The 23,339-nt window shown below is 39.8% G+C and overlaps 1 protein-coding gene across 5 annotated transcripts in view; it reads left to right on the forward strand.

Moving 5' to 3' along the window:
• The window catches only part of LOC112974081 (integrator complex subunit 6-like), a 22,710-nt gene extending 5,539 nt beyond the window's left edge, over window positions 1–17,171 (forward strand). For 2 of the 5 annotated variants that reach the window (XR_003256150.1, XR_003256153.1), the window contains 12 exons: window positions 221–373; window positions 2,033–2,165; window positions 8,213–8,307; window positions 9,061–9,171; window positions 10,903–11,118; window positions 11,598–11,721; window positions 12,291–12,433; window positions 12,776–13,007; window positions 13,776–14,168; window positions 15,627–15,720; window positions 16,144–16,521; window positions 16,884–17,156. Coding sequence is in view for 1 of the 5 variants with exons in the window: in XM_026082672.1 (XP_025938457.1) it covers window positions 221–373; window positions 2,033–2,165; window positions 8,213–8,307; window positions 9,061–9,171; window positions 10,903–11,118; window positions 11,598–11,721; window positions 12,291–12,433; window positions 12,776–13,007; window positions 13,776–14,168; window positions 15,627–15,720; window positions 16,144–16,243 (1,794 nt within the window). In the remaining 4 variants the exon portion in view is untranslated. Of the gene's footprint in view, window positions 1–220; window positions 374–2,032; window positions 2,166–8,212; window positions 8,308–9,060; window positions 9,172–10,902; window positions 11,119–11,597; window positions 11,722–12,290; window positions 12,434–12,775; window positions 13,008–13,775; window positions 14,169–15,626; window positions 15,721–16,143 lie in introns of all 5 variants that reach the window. The other 3 variants (XR_003256151.1, XR_003256152.1, XM_026082672.1) reach the window with 3 other exon arrangements.
• The last annotated feature ends 6,168 nt before the right edge of the window (window positions 17,172–23,339 follow it).

Genomic DNA, 23,339 nt, shown 5'->3' on the forward strand with positions numbered 1-23,339 from the left:
AGTCAGAAATATTCAGTTAGTGTATATCACATGGTAGGTGCTTATATCATATTTTTGTTTTAAAAGGAAATTATGAAAACAGAATTTAGGCTTACAGGATTGTAAAATGTATGCTTTTCAGTCTGTCTGTCTGTCTCTCTCTTTTGTTAATAAAGAGGGCTGACTTGTTTGCTGTTAATACCAGACAATTGATCTGTTATGTTTTTCCCCTTCCTTTTAGCCTCCACGCACAGCTCACCCTGTTGTGAGGTTCTCCTGTGTTGATTGTGAACCAATGGTAATAGACAAGCTTCCTTTTGACAAGTATGAGCTTGAGCCTTCACCCTTAACACAATACATCTTGGAACGAAAGTCTCCCCATACCTGCTGGCAGGTATTTGACCTTTATTTGATTCTAGAAATGTAATGGGTATCATAAAGTAGCAGTACCTTAGATTTTGTATGGCTCCAGAACAAGGGTCTTGCGTCAGACTCTGTGGCTGATGAGAAGAAACATGTCATGGTGCCAGTCACCTCCTTTCTAATAAAATTATTAGAGGTTAGAATGCATGTTCTCTCTGTAGGCATTGTAAGTTAATTTAATTCTGTTTTTAGGTCCATCATGTTTTGGTAAGAAATGTCCCCCAGTTCTGTTTTTGGCTAAATTGAAATTCTCTTGCAGGCTTCCATTTGCTTACAGGAAAAACTAGCACTAGTTTCCATCATACCTGTAGATATTGATTAGGCAACAATTTCCCCTGGGTGGCTGAAACTGCTAATGGGAACTGAATGGAAGCTGTTACCTTGTTGACTGGACTGGCAACTAGCTTGGCCTTGAAGATGTCAAAGTTCTGTTGCTGAAATCCTTCGCCGCATGCTCCTTTGGTGGTTCCGGACAAGTGACTTGTTTCTGCATCCTCTATTTAGGAAAAAAAAAAAAAAGCTTGTAATTCCCTTCTCTATGGTGTTCCTGTAAAGAATAGCTCAATACGTACACCAGGAGTTTGGTTAGTGTGATCTGGAAAGGGTGTGAAGTGTGTTTCCCTTTATTTTTAGTTCCATCCCACCTCCAGTAAATATTAAAACTTAACTGCAAATATAGCAACCATTTTTAGAAGAAAATTTGAAGTTACTTTTAACAAGTTAATTGCAAAAATGGCTTGAATGCATTCATAAATATGTTATTTGCCTAAGTTCTCCAGACAGTCTTAGTTTTTTAAATTTCTCTGCTGTTTTTCAAAAATGGCTTTTATTTTCCCAGCTGCATACCAGACCCTTACAAACTAGAGAAATAGGCTAATTATCATAGTCACCATTTAACAAACCTGGTTCCTTATGCCTCAAGTAAAAAAACCCTGTTAAAAAACAGAGGAAAAAAAATCTCCTTTTTACTCTAAGGTTTGTTTTCTTACAAAAATTATTTGTGGTTAAATATGGATTATTTTGACTGTCCCRATAAGAATATGTACCATGTTCATCCTGTTGAAATCCTTGATTGCAAATAGAGAATGCTTTTTTTCAAGGTTAATACTCCWATGCATAGTTTTAAAAAAGTGAAAATCAAGAGTGTTGACACTTGGCGTTATTAAGATAAGTTTCTTGAATATTTATGTTTGTTTAATTTGTATGTTTAAAAAGTTCTAGTTTTTTTGGTTTATCAATTTTGTAAATTTTGGTCATACTATTTTATATACGAATCAGAGGACTAATTTTAAATTTTTTTTTTTTAATAATACCTTCAACAGATGTCCCTTTAACCCGTTTTAAATAGTTAGAAAGCTATTCAGAGCATCACTTAAAAGTAGGCTCACTAAAGATTATACTGTGACGAGCGGTTCCATGCTGGGGATATGCTAAATGTTGCATGTCTGAGTTTTATGACTGAGGAATGTAAGTGCATGCTCACTTTGGTGTGTGCAACCTCCAGCTTGGCTGTTCTTGATAATCTGTTGTCTTAATGGAGTTGGATTCAAATTGATTTTAATTTTAAATGCTCTGTGCTTAATATTCTCTGTGTTCTTATGATACAGTGATACTTTTCATTCTTTGTCAGGTRTTTGTGAGTAGCAGTGGAAAATACAGCGAACTTGGCCATCCATTCGGGTATTTAAAAGCAAGCACTACTTTAACCTGTGTAAACCTCTTTGTGATGCCTTACAACTATCCTGTTTTACTTCCATTGTTAGGTAGGTAATAAATTTACATTGGTCTGCTGATATAACTACTTCAGAATGAAATAAAAACAGTAACGGTTAGTGTTCTGCCTTAGTTTGAGACATTATAAAATAATGGAGATCAGAGAGTAGAGAATGTTGCAAACTCTTTAATATAATTTGGGAGGAGAGGATTTTCATACCCCCTCTCCCTTTTTTTCTCTCCAGCAGAGGAGGAGAGCTACCTGCTTCCAGTGCATGTTTGATGCTGTTCACCTCCTAGACACGTAGCCTCTTCCTTAACCTGGAGTAAGCTTCAACCTCCATTCTTTTCCCTCATTTAGGGTGTGGTGTATCCAGGTTTTGTAGTTGCTCTTGCAGCAGCTAATTTTTGACTGGAAGATCAGATGCAGGGTTTCTTATGGGTGTTGGGAAAAGGGAAATTCCCTGATGCAGTTCGGAGTAGTAAAGAGAAACAGAGCAATGAAACAGCCCACGTTTCTTCCCTGCCCAAAGGACCAATGTTTTTCATTCCCACAATGAACTTGCTTTCTACAGGAAAGACAGTATAAAAAGGTGCTGTGTGAATAGATGCCATAATAATTGTGGCTGTAAGGGTTCTGGTTCCCATGGCAAAAAGATAACTGCAGAGAGAATAGGTTCCTGGGTGCTACTAAACCTTTTATCTGTAGATGCTGTAGGGCTTTTTTGTTTTTTGTGGGTGTGCTTAGTGATACAGAAYAACAGTGAAGATATAAGAGAAGTAACATTGAATCTCACTGTGTCTTACACAAGACTACATTCAGTTCTAGGAAAAACAGTTCAGGAATGCTTTTTCACAATCCTGGTCGTAACCAAAAAAGAAAATTTATGCTTGTTGGTAATGTGAATGTCTTGTATAATCAGCCACACAGCCTAATAATTGTCCCAAAGTATGCAAGTAGGATACTTTTAGACTAAATTACGATTTCTGTGAGCCTGCTGCTGAGTTACTGCTGCAGATCTACTAGTTAAGTTGTCGTCTTTGATAGCAAATGAATTTCCCTATTCATTTTGGTGTGCTTTTGATGCTGACATTTGCGGTTCTGCCGTGTCTTTCCTGGCAATCCATGTCCTCCCCTGGCCTTTTTTTGCAGGGGTATAAAGGTCTTCCTGCTTTATGGACAAAGGCACCTCTTCAGTATTTGTAGTGCTGTTCTGCAGTTCAYTCACATCCACCTGGAATCCCACATCTTAAATTTCTGAAGTCTGTTTAAAGGAGAGTGTGAAGCTTCCATGTTGTTTGAGTTGTAAACTGGATGTTTTCTCTAGTATACAAATACTGTGTATTCCCTACTGTTAACACAAACAGATACACAAAGGGTTACATTCAGATCTTTTTTCCAGGACTTTTTTATCCTTGGTCTCTAAGGCATGGTGGAATTAAATTCTGTAGAATATACGTGAAATCTAAAAGCAGATCCTGCCCCTTTCCTACTTACCAGTGCAGAAAATGCCTAAGACTATAAGCTTGATACATACCAGTAATGGATGCTGATGTCTCAGTCAAGGACTGATTTGAGTGTATAAAACCAATCTTTCACTGCTCTCACCCAGATTAAAAAGAATACGAGAACTTCCCAAACTCGGGAGAGGAGAAACCTGCTCTATCCAGCCACTACCACCCATCAACAAGGTTCTAGTGGCTCCTGCCCTAATGGTAGAATATTGTATTTGAAGACTGGGACTTACCTTGGGAGAGTACCATGGATAATACTTTTCCCTTCCTTCTGTTGAAGGAATAAACCAAAACCACCCTACAGCTGTATCACTTGTACTGTACAGTTTTCTGAACCATTCTGTGAACGTTCAGCTCTCTTACCAAGTGGCTTACATGTGTTCAAGCATTATAAGCAGATAGCAAGATGCTTAAGCAATTATTTCCTGCATTTCTGTATTCCTTCTGCATTCCTGAGCAGGGGGAGCTTTAATCCTATTTTTGGAAAATAATATAAGAGACAGGCCTAAAATACAGACAGGGTAGGCATGCATAAATGAAGCTTTCAGGTGATGCCTGAGTGAACTGAAACAAGCTCTAGTGGTCTATGACTGAAGGATGTAAGTTGTACTACATCCTATAGATCTAGTGACTTATTTCCCAGTTTCTGCAAGAGTAGATTTGGGAATGCTATAGCATGTAAYGTAATGGATCTGCTCTTAGAATCTGAAGCTTTGTGAGGAGCCACTTAATGTGGCTGTTGATAAAAGAGTGAAGCTGCGCAGTTCATTGTTATCCTGACCCATGTGCGGTGGGAGAGAGGTTGGCTCACAAAACTCTGGTCTCTGGCTCTTTTATAGAGGTAAGACAGATTGTGTGGAACRTGCTATTGCAGCTAAACTGCTCCTGCTCTTTCAACTCGTAAGGAAGCCTAGAGAGCCATCGTGACTCGTTTGTGGTGGTGACATGCTCTGAGAACTGAGGAGAYGGGTGCAGGCATTTTTGTTTGTTGGTTTTTTTGATCAGTGTGAGATGCAATAAACTTCTGAAGACAGAGCTTTTTGCAGATGAACGATGATGTACTTTGATGCTGAGTATGTGGCCCAGGGATTATAGAAATTTCTTCTTGAAGGACTGTTGCCTTTGATATTAGCAAAGCCATTCTACTTTAAGATATCTTTCTGTTTAAAAACAATTGTACAGCCAGATTCATAAAGTAGAAGTCAAACAAGGGGTTAGAGATAGAGCTTAGCAAAGACGAGTATGCTGCTGAGTGCTACTGCCTTTCCTAAGATGGTTTTTTGACTGATCTTCCTAGTTGCATTAGGGAAAGGGCAGGCGCTGATGGACAGAGGGAGGGCTTGTTCCCCAGCAGTGTCAGCAGAAGCGGTGGTGAAACAGCAGTGATGCAAATATACCATGAGGTGGTTACTGCCCTTTCTCCATGGGACTAAATATGCAGAAGGAGGAGCATTTAGAAGATGTCTGCCCATGAAGGACTGCAACATGGACAGCTTCCTTGATGCTTTTATAGGCTCCTGGAGAGAGCCTGTAAATAATGATTTTATATTTTGGAAACCAAGGGCTGTCTTTCTCACAAATGTGAACATAATCTGCTATTGCGCTAGGGGAGGGGGGACCAAATACTTTGTACCAATGGGAGAACAGAATAACGCACTACCCTTCTGGTAGTTGGATGCTGTTTCACCTTGTAGCTCCTTATTTTTGGCTAGGTTGTCTGCAGGGAAGGATATTACATTCCCTGAATGTAAAATGATGAGTCTCTACTGCTTAAAATGAAGGACCTTATCTATTAGTGTAGAGGCATTGGAAAGCTCAGAATTATAGGAGTTGGCAGGGAATAGTGTTGTACTTGTTTAGGTGGAATTTAATGTGGGTGGTGATTTAAAAGAAAAAGGGGGGGTAAGTTTTAACTTTGGGTTACATGATGCAAACTATTGTTTTGAACTAGGCTGTTGTCACATGAGCTACCTCAGTAAACAGGCTCCAACTAAACTATTAAGCTTGCTTTTTTGTTTTGTTTTGTTTGGTTGGTTTTTTTTTAAACTTGTTCTCTAAGATTGAAAGTACATCAAATCCCCTAAGGTGGTACAGAATATTAAAGCTATGTATTAGTATCTTGTTTGTCACAGTTTGGTGGGTTATGGGTAAAGACTATTTTTGGTTCACACAGATTAAATTAACTGATTTGTCTGTAGTTTTACCTGTGTTCTCTTGAATTGTTACTGCTTGTGGCTCTTTCCTAATGGCTTCTGATACCATCTTCCAAATTATTCAGTGCTTTTAGCTCCCTTTGAGTTTAGTAGAAGTGAAAAGAATTTCATATTAAAGGATTTTTGGACTATGCAGAGAGTAGCATCTGGAAATCAATAGGTTGGATTAAAGCTACTCTATGAAAGGATTCTTTCAATACTTTTGGATTTTATTTACAAAGGTCTTGGATTTCATCTACAAAAGAAATAGTTAACTGAGTTATCAGTTGTTTGCTTATTTATATAAATGCTCACAGGCAGCCCATAGCACAGTGGAAAAAGTACATTTCAAGTGCCTGTGTTGCAATCTGCTGAAAAGTGTATGTCTGTCTTGAACTCTTGCAACAGAGGCAGGTAAGATGTTGATGGTGATGTTTTCCTTAAAACTTGTGGCTATGTTTACCACCATGACCTTCTTCCTTGTAGGAGGTAGGAGTTCTKGCAGTGAGTTCGTGCTGCTGGGAGGCTCTCATTGTAAATAGGAYGGATCTTTGCTGAAGTTCTACTTACGTTTCAGAACTTCTTTTTTTGGATAGCAAAGATCAGAGGGGCGCCTCTGCGGCTAACTTCTCAGACCACAGCCATGGTGTGGATCAAGGATTACAGCTAGCTGAACCAATATGTATTGTGAACATCTATGCCTAAGAGTGGCTGCACTGTGAAACTTAAAGGGTTGTATCAGTGTAAAAAATCAGACAGTAATAAATGACTGATACGGTGTCTGAGGTTTAAGCTATACTCATAACCAATTTACAGACTTTAAAATATTAGCACATATTATAGCAACATTTTGCAGTGTTTTCATGTTTTTCATTGAATTTTGGGAGAGGGTCGTATAGTTTAACTTCCATTTTGCTGCAAAAAGCTAATAGGCTTGTAAGAATGGATATTATTTTGCATTTGCCATATGTCAGAATGTTATCACAGGTTCTTTTGGATAATAGCACTAAGCATGTGGTATATTGAGATACAAAATGGAGTTCTAACTTGTCCTCTCAAGCTCCACCCCACTTCCTTCAGGCCAGAAAAGAGAATAATTAGAGCAGCTGTAGAGTAGTTTTTGTATGTGATACAGAATTCATTTAGATTGGAAAATACCTGTAATTAAGTGTGGTTTGACGATGAGAACTTGGAAAATCCTATCTTAACATCCGTTCTATTTATGCAGAATACTATGCAAGTCAAATTTTCTTCTCCAAATATATCTTCCTGAAAGCTCAATCTGGAGGAAACAACTTCATTGCTGCATCTGTCTTTCTCACACCCTCTTCTGTGCATCTCCCCGTCTCCTGCAGCTCTCCCCAGTTAATTTTTGGAGATTCCTTTTTCCAGTCCTGTGTATACTTCCACTAGCCTCCCTTTGCCAGCATATTACAGGCCTACTAAGAAGAAACTTGATCTCAACTGATAGATTATAATCTCAAAAGATAAATTGCAGGATGCCATGTTCCCTTCTGATGTTTGGAGATCACTGTTACAGTTTGTCGTGTACACAGCAAATAGGTACATGCTGCAAGTCAGCGACTCCTGTACAGTGGTACGCACACCTCTAGCGCGAGCAAGGGGTTTCCAAAACAGTGTCCAAAGGAAATAATGTGTCTGGTTGCCCTTTTTGTAAATGGCGTCAAACAGTTTGTGTAGCTAATTACCGTCTCCTGCCTGCATCCGTGGGAGAGTTTGCTCCTGTGGCAGGAGGCAGGCAGTGGGGCTGGAGGCATTCCCCTCCCTGCCTGGGGCAGCTGCCGCTGCTGCCAGTGGAGTCCAGCAAAGCTCATCATAAGGATTCCATGCTCTGAATTTTTTTTTTTCTTTTCTTCCCCTCTGATACCTAATGACGTTTTTATTGGAAGCCAGGATTGAATTCATCATACAGGTTGAACAAAAGAAAGCTGTGGTGAAAATGGAAATTGAACCAAATGAATGTTGTTTGGTTTAATCAGAGGCAGAGAGTCCCTGATGATGCAAAAGAGAGCTGAGGGAGGTAAAAACCCTCTAGCAGGTGGATCCATTACACCTTCCATGCTCCTAGTAGTTGTGTTCGGTATTTAAGATTCTGGCATACATTATAAGTTTATTGTAATGAGGAGTCTGGCATACCTTGAAAGTTTGCCTGTAATGAGGAATCGTTCCAGAGTATCTACTGCAGCTAGCACTGAGGACTCAAAATTCTTCAAACCTAAGGTTAAGGACAGGTTTTGTGGGGAAGCCCCATTGGGAGACGGGGGAGCGGGAAGAAAAGGGGGGGAAACTTGGCACCTTGAATTTTGAATAGTGCTAATGGTCTGGGACTGGATGAATGAAACCTTGTTTTGTTGTTTTCCTTGTTGCAGATGATTTGTTTAAGGTTCACAAACTTAAACCAAATCTGAAGTGGCGACAGGCTTTTGACAACTACTTAAAAACAATGCCTCCTTACTACTTACTGGTATGTTTCTTTTCTCATTTCTTGTTCCTGGGTATAATGATGGCTAGTGCGACCAGAGTCCTGCGCACTATACCTCTTTCTAGTAAATTTTGCTTACATAATTATGATGAAATTTTAGGTAGCAAACATTTTGCTTTGCAGAGGTGTGTAGATTAGGTCTAACATATTTAAGAAATAAATACCTTTAATTATATTTAGCAAAAGTAACTATATTAAGATATTTACTACGTTTTCAGTTCATTAAATATTTAATGTGCTTTGATTTAATATACTTTAGATTTTTCAGAGAAACCAAATTTGCCATTATTTTTGTAGCTTGGTAAGGAAAGTGCAGATTTGCTTAGTATTAATGTGGGTGAACTGCTAGAACTTGGGAAGCTGATGCTAAGAGAACTGGCTGGGCCAGATAAAGGGTGGGGGGAGGCACTGTGTCACCTTTTACATGTAGCTTGGACAATGCACCTCAATACGGACTTGCATCATCCCGGCTATTCTGGTACTGAGCCTTTGAGTGGAAATTGCCAGTGGCACCACAGTGTGTGGTGTCTTGGTAATGTGGCATACTGTCCATTGCAAGCTAGTTAGACTACCAAACTCATGTCACATGTTATCTGAATAGACTTGAATTTTAGTTGCCAAAAGTGGAAAAGCTAGAGCACTAATCCATGTGCCTTAGCTTCCTGTAATTGATCTTATAAAATTTTTTTTTAAAGACTTACTCTCTTACTATTGTGTATTTTGTTTTCCTTATAGCCATTAAAGAAAGCCCTAAGGATGATGGGAGCTCCAAATCTGATATCAGATAATTTAGATTGTGGACTTAGTTACAGTGTTATCTCTTACCTTAAAAAACTCAGCCAACAGGTAGTATTGATAAAACCTTTGCAATTAGAAGTGCGTTGATTATTTAGTTTGTGGTAATCTCATTATAAAGCAGTTAATCCCTGTGGGAGTTCATATGGGTGTACAGCATACGTTATAATTGAAGACTGGTGAGCATTTCCACTGCAAATACGGATGAATCCAGATTGGTTCTAGAGCCAGTGATTGTGCCTTCTGTAAGTGGTGGAGGGGAGTGAGAAGGAGACCTCTTCCGCTACATTTTAAACCTCTATTAGACCTTTAAACTCCAAATATTATCGGTAATTGGATTTGTGGCTGCTTTTGCCAGTATTCATCACAGCTTAAGTCAGAGGCTTGTTCCCAGTTTCATGTTTATTTTCATGGGTGACTTGGCAATGTGTACATTCTAAAAAAGTGTACTTTCTTTTCCAGGGGGAATAAGGTCCTAGTTTGAGTTTTATATCTGAGCTTCTTGCTTCCTTCAGGTCAAATCCATTGTATGTGTTAAATGTGACCTGATGGGAAATAGTCTTGCATATCTTTTCTCTTTGTCAAGAATGCCTTTTCAGGTGTAACTGTCTGAAAGCCATGCCTCCTTAGCATGAGTGGTTCTCGAACAGCAGTTTAATATCTAGAATTCTAGTCAGTGGGGAAGCAGTGCAGCCTTTAAAAATTACAAAGAAAAAATCCTCCGCCTTAAAGAATGCACAAAATACGAATGCTCAAAAAGCCTCTGACATGACTGAGCATCTGTTAGACATAAAAACTTCCTGTGGTATTTCAGTAGCTTAATGATATGCCAACTTTTATTACTTATCTGCAATATAGAGTCAGAATGGCTTGAGATGGCTACCGTGGTGTTCACAGACATTCTCAGCGCATGAAACAGTTTAAATGTGTTGCATGCATTATAAGYTCCCGTATAGGGGCATGCAATTCCAGAATTCTGGTGTCCTCCTGCTGTCCTTAAATTCAGAGTTTCCCAAAGATGATGAAGCAAACCCTGCAGAGGATGAGATTTGGGGGAAGTGGGTTGCAATCAGTGTGTGTTTTGGTTTTTTTTTATGTTGTTTTTTTTTCTTTTTTCTTTTTTTTAAGGTATTGCAAGTGGGTGGAAATCTTGTATTGAATATACTTAACACTAAATACATAAATACAGTCTTACGGATGGACACATACACTTGTTAACCAGTAAAACTATCTGTAGCTATAATAAGAAGTTTGTGCTAATTGGAGAAGTAATATGTTTTAGAAACTCACTGATGAAGCAAACTTCTTATAGGTTCTGCTACTTGTTTTTCTTATCTTTTTGCAAGCATAGTGCATCTTAGTTCTTGGGTTGTTTCTGAAATGATGTTATTGTATCTGAATAATACTGTTGCTTTAGATGCTACTTTTAAAGTAACCTGAGGCATCTCACCTTCAGTTAGTTTATGTTCTTTCTGTTTAAAGATGAGTCTTCAGGGGCATGAAAAGAAATTTACAGACTTTGCAGCAAAATCGGCAATATTCACAGACCTCCTAACTGGCCATATAAAATTAGATATGCCAGCTGAGTATTTTTTCCATAAGATAGCACATTAGGGTTTTTTTCCTGTAGAATCTAACATAGCCCTGGATAGGTAGTTCTCCCATTTCTTGAGTAGCTGGGAGCCAAATTTATAGTTTTAGTCTGTTAATGTACTGAGTGTTTAATACTKGAGATCTGCAATGCTTGCTGATTCTTTAACTCACGGTGTGATTCCATTTTAGACAAAAATAGAGTCGGAACGGATTATAGGTTCAGTGGGTAAGAAAGTTCCACAAGAAATTGGAATAAAAGTGAAAAATCACTCCAGTGGCCTCTCCTTGGYGCACAGTAGGGATTTTAAGCAACTGCTGCAAGGGATCACTGGGGAATCTCCACTGAGACTGGCAGAAATGAATGTTAAAGAATTTGCTGGCTTCCACATAGGACTCTTAAACAAGGTAAACACCAGAGTAATCTTGCGTGATTAAGCAGTTATCTGATCTGTTTTTAATGGGTAATTTTTATAGACTTAATGTAGAAGAAGGAAGGAAGTATCTTCTCTGAATTGTGACAAGTGAAGAACAGAAATAGAAGATTAAATGCAATTTTTTGCACATGCTTCTTGGACACTCTTTGAAAATCCCATAGTAGTAAATAAAGATTGTTATGTTTTAAGTACCTCTACAAGAGGCAGCTAGTATTGCTAGTCCAGGAATTAACATGCTTAGTTTTAATGGAGCTGAAAGTGCTAGTGTGAATAGGGTCTTGCTGAAAAGACTGTGACAGACATTGAGTCTGCTGTATCCAGTTATGAAGATCTGAAGTAACTACAAAATATTTTTTTAAAAATTAACATTATTACAATATACAGAGGAATTTCTCCATGCATGAGGATTGGTAGGTTAACTGAAAGTTGTTTGTTTTGTTTTAAAACTAGGATTTAAAGCCACAGGCATTCAGAAATGCATATGATATTCCTCGTCGCAGTCTTCTAGACCAGCTAACTAGAATGAGAACCAATCTTCTGAAAACACACAGGCTTATCTTGGGGCAGGATGAGGGTAAGTAGCCACCATTCTTCATTAGCAGTTTAGAAGTGGTAGAGCTATTTAGTTATTCACTGAAGTAGTGTTTTCTGCCCCAGGAGTGGGAGAGGAAGTGGGCTTTGCATCATTTGTTGGGGTGGTCAGTGTCTTTGTCTTGGCTGTCGAGAGGAGAGAAGGAAATTTTTTGCCTTCTGTCATGGAAAATGTCATGCTTGCTTTGAATTTTAAAAATAAGCTTCATGAGAGAGCAATCCCATATGATAAGATGCAGTAGGCAGATGTATTTGTAGTGATGGTAGCTTAAGCAGAGAGGCTTATTTCCAGTTTGCCCTTGTTAGGTCTAAGATGCAGTTGTTAGGATAGAGATTAAACTTTACTTATTTTTCATTCTTTTCGTGCAAATTAAGCTTAGCTCTTGTCAGCCTTATTTCTAAAATTGTAGTCTTCAGCTCTTTCTCTGCAGTGAAAAGAAGTGGTCATTTCTGGTTCTTAAATGCTAACACCTGTAATTGAAGTGCGTGTGTGAAGTTTGTATTGCCCTAGTTTTACAGCAGACTAAATAAAGATCTGCTGTTCTGCTGCAGACTGCCTTCATAGTGTCCCTGTTGCTCAAATGGGAAATTACCAGGAATACCTGAAAATGATGCCATCACCCCTTCGGGAGATTGATCCGGATCAGCCAAAAAGACTTCATACATTTGGCAATCCTTTTAAACAGGATAAGAAGGTAGGAGGAGTCATGCTATCTGCTGTATAGTTACTCTTAACATGATTTGAAATATTTAATTTATGAGTAGAATTTCTTATCTAATTGTGGTATATTCTTAACCAGTACAGCTCTTCTGTAATATGCAGAAAGGAGTGGTATCTTTCACGTGGTCTAAGAGAAATATGTAAAGAATTGTGTTGATTTACAGAGTGGCGCTGGTCAGTCTCTGGTTACAGTGTACGTTAGATATGTCTGTGTTCTGAGAGCTGTAAAGGGTTTTGAAAACCACCTGAATTGTAATGAACTGATAAAATGGTTTCAAATTCTGTTTTTTACTGATTGAAAAAATTTTCTTTTCAGGGTATGATGATAGATGAGGCAGATGAATTTGTCACTGGGCCTCAGAATAAGATCAAGCGTCCTGGAGAGCCCAATACTCCAGCATCGCTAAAGAGAAGGCGTAGTATGTCACCGCTGTTGAGACGACCACAGTCACCGCCTGTTGTAACGAATCATGTTGGTGGGAAAGGGCCGCCCTCTGCTTCTGGATCCCCATCATATCTGAACCTCAAAGGCATCCCAGCAAATAAAGGTAGAGTGAATTGTAGTACAGAGTCTGCGTCGTCACAAATGGAAATGTGTGTACAAAAAACCTATCCCTTTGCTTTCTAAGCTAATTCAAAAGAGTATGTCAGCATTTGTATGCTTTAACTAGTGTTAATTAGGACTGAATTTCTCTTTTGTTGGCCTAGATGAACAGGCTACTGTTACAGCTGAAGTTTTGAATGAAAAGCAATTTTGATGAAAAATCAAAAAAAAAAAAAAAAACCTTGAAACCTTTCACCAAGATGCTTTGTTGGATTGTAAAGATTTCAGAACAGCTTTTAGTTCTCATTTGTGTATTCTGTAGTTTGAGGTAGGGAAAGGTGGGGTAGGAAAGTTAAAATAAGGTTATGTTTTCATTTCCTTCAAAAACTAATTTTCTTACCAACCTATTCCAGCAAATGGAATCGGAAGAAAACTTTTTTTTTCATTAGAGTTGGGGCGAGGAAAGAAAACATTAGTTTAGCTAGAAATTGTAACACTAAAATAGCAATACAGAAAATGATGACTTCATGACTTCATGATGTGAGATGGTAACAGTCTAAAGGAAAGTATTTCCTGTGTCGCTTCAGAGGTTAAAGTATTGAAGAGAGTTATTCAGTACTTTCAGATCACCATGTAGTACTTTAAACAAGAAGGGGTCTTTTTGTGTGTGTGTGTGTGTGTGTGTGTGTGTTTTTGTTGTGTTTTTTGTTGTTGGGTTTTTTTTTTGATATTACAGTTATGCACTAGTAAGATGCATCTTTTTAATTTGTAGATACCAATAACAGTATTGTCCAAGATGGCAACATAGAGAAGAAAGCAGAAAACTGTCAGTCAGTGGAAAAGCAAATTGATGGCTTACCTGTGCAAATGGCTCCTTCAGTTCCAGCTGTTATGGGAGAGGATGAAATGCTACCCAATGACTTAGATTCTCTACCTGATGAGTTCAACTGTTTAAGTGAAGATGGGCTGGATCATAAACCTGGAACCAATGCTCTTGTTCGAGGGCCTCTCAATTACAGTGTGTCTGGAGATGACCAAAAACGGGTTATGGAGTCTACTTCTGGATCTGTGCCAAACTCATTGAAAATAACACCTGCGATGTTGGAGGGAAACAATGCTGATATCAAGATTAAAGTGATGAAAGAGGTTCGCAAACCTGGAAGAAGTAAGTTCTTAAACCTTGTCAGTATATTAAACACGGGCTAGGGATACAGAAGACTTTCTTAATGTTATATGGAGCTATTTTTAAAATACATGCAACTTAGATTTTTGAATTATTTCTGATTGCATGTGATCAATGGAGGGACAAGAAAGGAGGAAAAGTTGTTGCGTGGAGGGCAGGTGAGCTGAAGTTTAGAAACTACTATTTGGGAGGAGAAGTGCCAAATGACCTTGTTTGCCCTTGAACACAGGTTAACTGGTGTAAAAGGTACCCTGTAAAGCAGCTTTCAAAGGTTTTGTCTTTGTAGCTCTAGAAAGGTGTTACTGATGACCTAATGCAAGTATGTATTTCCGTACTGAAAGGGTACTTCAGAGAGCTCAGCAATGCCTTTCTCAGACTTCCTTTATACTGTACTACTCTTTGTATATGCCTGGTGCACTTTGTTGCTCTGTGTCCTTCAGAGCTTCCTTTGGGTGGGCAAAGGCATAGGTAGCTACAAGGGTGCATCTTGGACCATGCTGGAAAGGGAATCGCACAGTTAGTAGTGTTGTGGTATTTTATTATTTTGAAAGACAGTGTAACTAGTGATTTTATTTTAAAGATAGTGTAAAACTTCCTACTTGGTTATGTGTTAGCTTCCTGTTTTGCAAAGTGAGCTAGTTTAATCTTGCACCAAATTCATATCCAGTAAATGAGGATATCGAATAAAATAGTAGTATGTTCAGTATGAGTCATTTGTCTTGATTCAGAGTTCAGGCAGTCATCAAAAAGAAGCTGCTAGCAGTGTGTTAGATGTGTATGTATATTCACAGTTCTGACTGTATATCCTCATTCTTTAGCTGCTGCATTATTCTAAATGGACTGTTAGTCACAGCACCATAGCTTCGTATTGGGCTCAAATAGGGAAAATATTGAAACCATGATTTTTTTCATTTGTTTCTAGTCTAATATGTCCAATTCATTCTTTTGTGGTGCACATATTTACTTTATACTGGTAAGACRGTGATATTAATAGTGTTCAGACTAAGCATTAATAATTTGTCTTTTAAGAAGACTAGTCCTAACCTCTGCTTCCAGAAATGATAGCTCCAGGTTAAAACGGGGCTTTGTAGCCCTTTGCATATATTAACTGTTAATGATGGCACTGTGTTTGTGGAAATAGGAGGCTTCTCTACTGAGCAAACTTATCCTGCATTTTCTGAGGGCAGATGCTTCTAGCTGCCACTCTTACACAGAACCTACTTCTTGAATGCCACGCTTGAACAGCAGATCTTCAGTATCATGTGAAGTTATTGGTATCAGCTGCTTTCTGTACATAAAGCCAATGTTGGCTTTTTTTCCTAGTCTTATACCAGATGTCTAAGTGTGAAACACTGGGCTTTGTTTCTTCTTTTGGCTGTTGAGCTCTATTGAAAATACGTTTGCAAGATCTATTTTTAATATCTGTTTGAATTTTTTTAGATTATGAAAAAATCTTCTCTCTTCTGGAGGAGGTTCAAGGACCTATGGAAATTCAGAAGTATTTCATTGAATTTGCTATCAAGGAAGCAGCAAGGTTTGTATAGATATAAATGACTGGGAGTCATAAATGTTAATTTTGGTCATGGCAGTAAATCCTAAACTTTCCCAGTTCTAGTACTTAATGTGCTTTCCTCTTTTAACAGATATAAATTACTATAGTTGTTTTAGCAATCAAACTACCATTATATTTTATGGAGTAAATAAATAGTCTTTACTTACATTTTAAATGTGAAGTAGAGAGATGGGTCATTATTGAAGAAAGACCCAAAATTTGGCTGGGTTGGGGGAAGGGCAGCTGTATTAAATTAGAGGTGCTATTATAATACCAGAAATAAAGCAAGCTCTTCCATACTGGAATCAGAGCCTTTGGAAATATCGTTTGTCATGGCTGAATAATCTTGAGTTGTTCATGTATTTTCAGAAGAAAAAAATTAAATTACTCCCCTCTCTTCCTTAGGTTTAAAAAACGGGTCTTAATACAACACTTAGAGAGAATACTAGAGGAACTAGAGTTCAACAGCCTACCCAACAGAGTTAATCATGTCAACAGTAGATAATAGTGTACCGGCCAGACCAGTATGGACCAGGAATGAGTTTGCTGTGCCGCAGAAGAGTGGAAGAGGATGTAGCTGCTGCCCTCACCATCTTGGCAGTCAAGTGATTTTACTGTCAGAGTCTGAGAAGAAGCAGTGGAGCTTTGACTTTAAGAACCTCTATCGGCAGAAGCTGGGCTATAACCTTAAGGATTTGCCATGAAAGGTGTGGCTTTTTTCCTGTGGAGGGTGCTATTTGCTCAACAGGCTGAAGAAAATAACCATTGCTGCCCCTCCTGCAGGTGATGAGAATTTACTCATTTGAACACTGTCATTAGACATTTTACGTGCTATAGGCAGCAGGTTGCACTAAAATGGGGCACTGTCAAATGCACGCACTGTCTGCATCGTGGAGAGATCCCGTGTGTTCCCAAAAAAAACCTCCCAGAAACACCTGCACTGGTAATATTGCATGTTGCCACCACAGAGACAAGGGTCTTGTTCCCAAGAACTACTAGCCATGCCTTTAAACTTGAGATTCAGTGTAGATTGAGAGTAAAGAAACTGCTATTGTGTTAATGAAAGCTAAAGACAGCCCTGTGACTGTTACCACCTCATGGTCACTAAACAATCTACCTCAGACTCTCTTCTGTTTTGTCTACAGACATTATGAAAGTGCACCTGAGGCTTCCCAGGTCCCCGACTTCAGTTCTCTTTCATCCTGTGAGGAGGACGGAGATTCTTCAGGTGGCCTTGGCACACGCTGTGCTTTGGAAGCACTAAAAGGAAACGCTTTTAAAAACGTGTATTTTAATGTTCATACAAAAGAGATTATTTTGAACAGTATTGTTACCAGATCACTAATTTGATATTTTAACTGTATAAATTTTTTTGGAACATATGTATATATAAAATAAACCATTTTATTAATTTTTAATAAGTGCTAATCTGAGGAGTCTGTAGYGGGCAGCATTGAGTTCCTCCGATTGTCTGTTACCAACAGACTTCTAATATTTTTGTAAAACCAGCAAGTAGCATAGCTACACTGTAACTGAATCTGACCCGCCTGCCCTCAAACACAGCTTGCGGTAATAGCTGCAGAACGTGTTGTACTTAGCTTCCAATGGCTTGTACCCTGGAGCGCCTGCCCCATCAGTCAGCTCAGGCTGCATTAGATTGATAGTAGTGCACAGGGTGCACATTCTTACTCGGTATTAAAGGCCTAAGTTCCAATTTACTAAACCTTTGATTACCTGAGTCGGTATCTTCTCCTCCGTTCCTCTTACTGTTTTTCCAAAGGTAACCTTATATGTCACAAAACATACGAACCTAAGAAGACTGAAGGACCTGTGTGTAATTAAATTTTTGCTTTAAAACAGTGACAATAATATGCCAGTAGTAAGTGGCTCTTCTGATAATTATTTATTTTCAGTTCAATTACATGCATCTTCCGATCCTTTAACACCTTTGTTTTAAAGACAGGTTGAAGTTGTGGTCATGTTAACTAGCTCCTTTCATAGTACTGCAAATATGCTAGGGATTCCAGTCAACCAGCCAGCGTGTGAGATTGTTACTACTAGCCAACCTATGAGGCATCTTTTCACTCCCCCCTAAAGCAGTGGCCTTGTCTCTCAGAAAGATGCAGTTTGACCATTGGAATTACGCCAGTAAAATGCAAGAAGGAAATAAAATCCAGCAGCAAGTCTCTGCTACAATGTTATGTGAATGAAGTGATGGGGAAGAAAGTTGCTATAAACCTGTCCTAACTCTTCTCCTAGCACTGATGTTAATCATATGTACGTTTTGAACATTAAAAAAAATGCAGTAATACTTTGGAATGATGTGAAGAGGGGTTCATCCCTTCAGACTCCTTATGTGGAAGCTGTATGTCATCATCACAGACCTCACAAACCTAATGTTGGACTCTAAGAGGGAATGTGTTTACAGTAGGTCAGATATATTGCAAGTACCTGGTTTTAAAATGACTGGTAATATGCATCGCGTTATTTTTGAAATAGTAGGTGGTCAGAGGAGATAGCTTTCTTCTATTTAAATATTACCTAATTTTCTTTTCTGATTTGAGAGATACTGACTTGATCATAATGTGCCTGAGCAGGGGTTACCAAAGAGTGTTTTTAACTGGTGCTATTGTTAGGATCTAGACCTGCTCTTCTGGCATGATACAGTTGGCCACCAAATTAGCTAGAGGAAGCTGATGACTCTTTGATTTACTCGTTTGAAATCTCATGCCTCAGAACATGTACCAAAACTACAGAATAATCCATTCAAGTTCAAACAGCAAGAATTTTCCCGTTCTGCACTATTATTCTATCTGAATAAATCGAATTCAGATCAGAATATCAGAGGGGAAGAAACTTACAGTGAACTGGACATGAATCTTCAGAAGGAAGAAGCAAGATGTTGCATTTTCACAGGTTGTGTCAATGAAGAGATGAAGAAGAAAGAGTGAAAGTAATCCAGTTAAGAGTGCACAGAGTCTTGAGTGTTTCCCAAATGGAGAACAAAATGAACATTGCTCACTTAGGAAACCAATTAATGCTTCACAATCGTGTTTGTCAAAGAGAATATTAACAGASAGAACTCTTCCTAAGACGGACAGCTGTGCTGCATGTGGGTGATAAACGGACAAATACAACCAYGAGCTTTGAATGGTACAATTCACATCGGTGTGCAACTGGGACAACCAGGAGGGGTTACGTGAGGTTCAGGCCTTCTTGTTTCTGGGTAGAGAACATGACGCCAGAAGCAACAGCTGCATTACTGGAGATTGTGTCTACTCCATGTGACAAATGAATCTTTGCGCAACATGATCATTCCCAAACAAGGGATTGGGAAAATGTGTAGGTTAGCAAGTATATGTGTATGTGTAGATGGAATTTGGAAAGCTGTAAGTGCTTTGCTCAATCTTATCTTATATTTTTGAGCCCATATCTAAGGTTGAAATAATATGACACAGTTAAAACTGGAATGTTAAGAAGTGTGTTGGGGGGGGCAGGAACATAGCCTGCTCTGTTTCCCTTGAGTGTAGTTTAACAATCTGAATTAACGAATTAAGTGTATCTGTTCTGGTTATCTGTAGAAAGGCTGTGTGGTGCTCTGGAGCTAAGGTACCTGCGTGTATTCTGCTTTTTGTATTTCCTGACCCTCTCCTAACTACATATCCTCAGTGCGTGGTTATCTTTCTTTTTCTCTTGTAAACACCAAGGAGTTTTCTCCTTTCCTAGGATAAGCTGATAGGTGTACAGCTACCAGGATCCAGTCCCTGATGGCAGGTGTCTGTTGGATGCTGCTGTTCCTAATTTGTGTGCAATATGCATTTATGATGTGCAAGAGCATATTCTTGCCCAGGCCTAACCAGCATCTGAAAATGATTATCATCTTCCAAAATAAAGGCCCCAGAGGCTGTTACTGTGCTATGCTTGAATTTGCAGTGGCCAAGCATTGTTATACCTCCCTTTACAGGAAAGAGCATGCAAAAAAGCTTACTTTTTTTTTTTCTTTTTTCCTGGTAATTTTCTCCAGGTTCTGTCTCTAAACTGGCTGGCTGAAATGGCAGCAGTATAGGGGTATCAAGTTTTTTTTTTTTCATCTGTTCTTTAATACCTGCTAAGAAACTTTTGATGAAAAACGTGAATGGAAATACATTTGTTACAGAAACAACTTTTAAAGCTAAACTACAGTGTTTCATACCAGCCAAGGTGGCAACATCACACCTTTTGCAAATGGACTCTAGAACTCTTACCTTGAAGAACACACAATCTAGCGAAGCTGAAAACAAGGCCAAAGACACCTCCAAAATCTGGCAGAGACGGGGTTTTGGCAGAGATCTGAAGGAAGTATGTTTAGTCACTAGATTTAAAAGAAGCTTCCAACTTTCACGTCTGCAGAAAACTTCATGTCTGTCTTAAGTGGAAAAGGAAGAAACGGGAGAGGAATACTATGTTGGGATTTAGCAGAAATCTTGTGGCCTGCAGGAACTGTTGTTAAATTGTACTTCTAAATCTGAATCGTGCTCGGTTTTGTGACTGCCTTATTTAGGAGAGGAAAGAGTGAGCTAAAAAGCCTAGACATGTATCATTTTCTTCAACAGTTCTAGTTCAGCTGCAACTTGGCATGTTGTTTTGACCCTGAAAGTAGGCTGTTGGTTTGTGTTCAGCATTGGTGCTTTTCTTGCCTCAATCTCTGTTGACAAGGTTTGCAGCTGTCTCTTGGTAGTGGCTCTAACGCAGTGGCAGTTTGTGAGAGCCCTGTTGTTGTTCATCAAGCTGGGAGTGCGGCTAGTGGTTATGGATAGAGTCGCTGGGAAAAGAGCTTCCTCTTAGATGCGGTGAAAGCTGGTTCAGCTTGATTTGCTCCAGCGCTTCAGAGCATTCAGTCAAAAAGTGAATGAGCCAGTTCTCAGGACTAGGAGTGCAAATCTGAAATCTTTAGCAGTTGATAATTCAGAGTTCAGAAAAAAGAATGTGCCAGGGAAGGAGTTCAGCTGTTAGTACAGTCTGGGTAAACTCACTGGAGAATATTTTCACATGCAGCAGAAAACCATAGCTGCTTATACCCTTGCTGAGTTGGCAGCCATGTGAGTTTGCCAGGTATGGTAACTGCTGATGCCATGTAAAGAAAACAAAATCACCCTTTAACTTGTGTTGGGAAGCCAGCTAAGGAACTGCATTTCGTAAGATTTTTGAGCTTGGGCTGAAGGTCTTACACAAATTATGGTGAAGTCCAAAAGAATAGTTTGGTCTGGGAGAGAGAGTGGAATGGAAACCCCCCATCAGATTTTTGCAGGAAGTTGATTTCTTTTTTGAGAGCTTGCGAAGTTTCATCTCCACATCTGTGATGGGAATTTTACAGCTATTTTCTACTCCTGGATCAGCTCCAACAGCAGTGGAAGTAGTCGGATCATCGGCATTTATGTATGCTTGCTGTCATCTCAATTGCTGTCACTTCTAATATGAGTAGTCTTAAAAAATGTACCTTAAAGTATTGGGTACCTCTGGCACTTTCCTGTGCATCAGTGCTCTGCTCACTGCTGCTGAGCAGCTGGTGCATCCTCATGGTCTGTCCTCATTTGTGAAATACTGCCTCACAGGATGGTGAAGCTAGAGGAGAGGTTTTCAAAGCATTTTGGTAATTACAAAGACAAAGCTTTATTTGTGTATTCAACCTCATTCTTGCCATTTTCTCCAAAGTACATGCATCTTTCAACATTTTATGGGTAAATATTTAATGTGTAGAGTATATCAAAGAGCGGTTCAGCTCTGTGAGAAGGCTGGAGCTGCAAAACTTTCCCTCTTCCTTCGTCTTGCAGCTGTGACCCATCTGCTTCTGCAGAGCTGGCTGCGCTCAGGTTTTCCGAAGGGAGGGACTCTGCTGCGGAGCTGTCCGACTGCCTTGGAGAGGCCTGGGGTGTGTGAGCGCAGGGAACTGCCTCTTGGAAACCAGAGCTGTATGTTTGCTGGATTTGTGGAAATGCGCGTGTTGTTTTTTGGAAGTGGTAGCAGTAGTGAATAGTTTTATTGTCTGTGCACAACTTGTGAAGTTTAGGAACTTGTCGATATAGTGTGTTTTGACCATGAAAAGTTGACGATTTTTTGATCAATTTACATTTCYTTAGTAGCTGCTTGATCTCTTGGTAATGGGTGCCTCAGGACTCGAGAATGCTTTCATATAAGTAGGACAGAAATAAAAAAGAGCCCTCCTCCCCAAGACTAGAAAGTGATAAAAACATTTTGCTGATTGCAGATGATTATAATGCAGCTGCTCGACAGTGACATCCCAGCCATGGAAAATAACGTTGGTTCTTCAAGCTATTTTCCAGTCCATGCAGCACATTAAAATCCTTCATGCACAGCTGGCACATTTAACTTTGATTATGTTGTTTAAGTGACTGATCTGAGAGCAGCCTGGATCCTAGTTGCTTGCAGAATTTGAAAATAAGGTTGTTCCAATTCATCTGCAGTTGGTTATTTTGGAAGAGAGACAAACTATCCCAAGTACTTTTAGGGCTGCTAATTAAAGTCTTGTGGCACTCCTATGAGAGAGTCTTTAGAGATGGATGGAGGGACTTACCCAAGGTCATATAGTGTGTCACTAGAAGAGATGATTATAAAATCCATGCCCTAATTTGGTCTTGCATGGTTGTCTTTCCCCGGTGCTGCAAATCCCACACGAAACAACAGGCCGCTTGCGCGAGTTGGTGGGCTCCCTCCCTGCCCTCTGGGACGTGGCAGCCTGGGCCTGGCGCCGCGGGAGCGCGGGGTGGGAAGCAGCAGACTCGCCGCGGCGGGCTGCGAGGCGGTGCTTCCACGGGGCGGCAGCGGAAGCGGGCATGTTTRGCTGGAAGCGTGCTTCCAGAGCTGGAATAAAGTGGGAGTTGGGGAAGAGGGAGGTAGCAGTGCTGTGGAGAACTCACCAGAGCCTGTAGGCACTTGTGGTGGTATTGCCTCTTCTTTAAAGCCGAGTTCTGGTTTCTGACCCAAACTGCTCCAGTGCCTTTTCTTTCTCAGCCATTGCAAAAGCGTATTTTAAATCCCCCTGGCATCCCTGGATTCAGGACTCTTCTCTCTGCCAACAAGAAGTGGGCAGACTGTAGAAGCTGCTATCCAAAATGGTCATTAGTGGAAAAGGAGATGGTGGCGAGCTGACAAGCTTTGCAAAAGGCTGTTTTAAATGTGTCAGATTCAGCAAATCCTTCTGCAGGCGTATTTGTAGAAAACAGGGATGCAAACCCGTGGTGCTTGAAATGCTGCAGCAGCGTTTGGCTTGCCTCAGGCCAGATGCAGACAGGGCACCTGAGGGCTCAGTGTGCTGCACCAAAAGCAGCAGCAAGCCCCTGGGCGCGCCATGCCGGGGAGAGATACTTGGGAAGATGTTCCTTCACCTGCTGCCGCAAGTATCCCTGCAGCTTGCAACGGGTGAAATGGGGTGAGGGAACTGAGGCCGATTCCTGAGAACTGGCAGTGAATTTTCTGAAGAAAAGGCAGTTGTTGGTGAGTCATAGCCCAGGCTGTGACAGCAAACCATTGCCGGGCAAGTTTGATTGATGACTGTTTCCAGAAGAGCACAGAACAGGAGCCCAAGGAGGTTCAGACTTCAGGSG

This window comes from Apteryx rowi, unplaced genomic scaffold (genome assembly GCF_003343035.1).
Source record: "Apteryx rowi isolate R43461 unplaced genomic scaffold, aptRow1 scaffold_59, whole genome shotgun sequence".
NCBI lineage: Eukaryota > Metazoa > Chordata > Aves > Apterygiformes > Apterygidae > Apteryx > Apteryx rowi.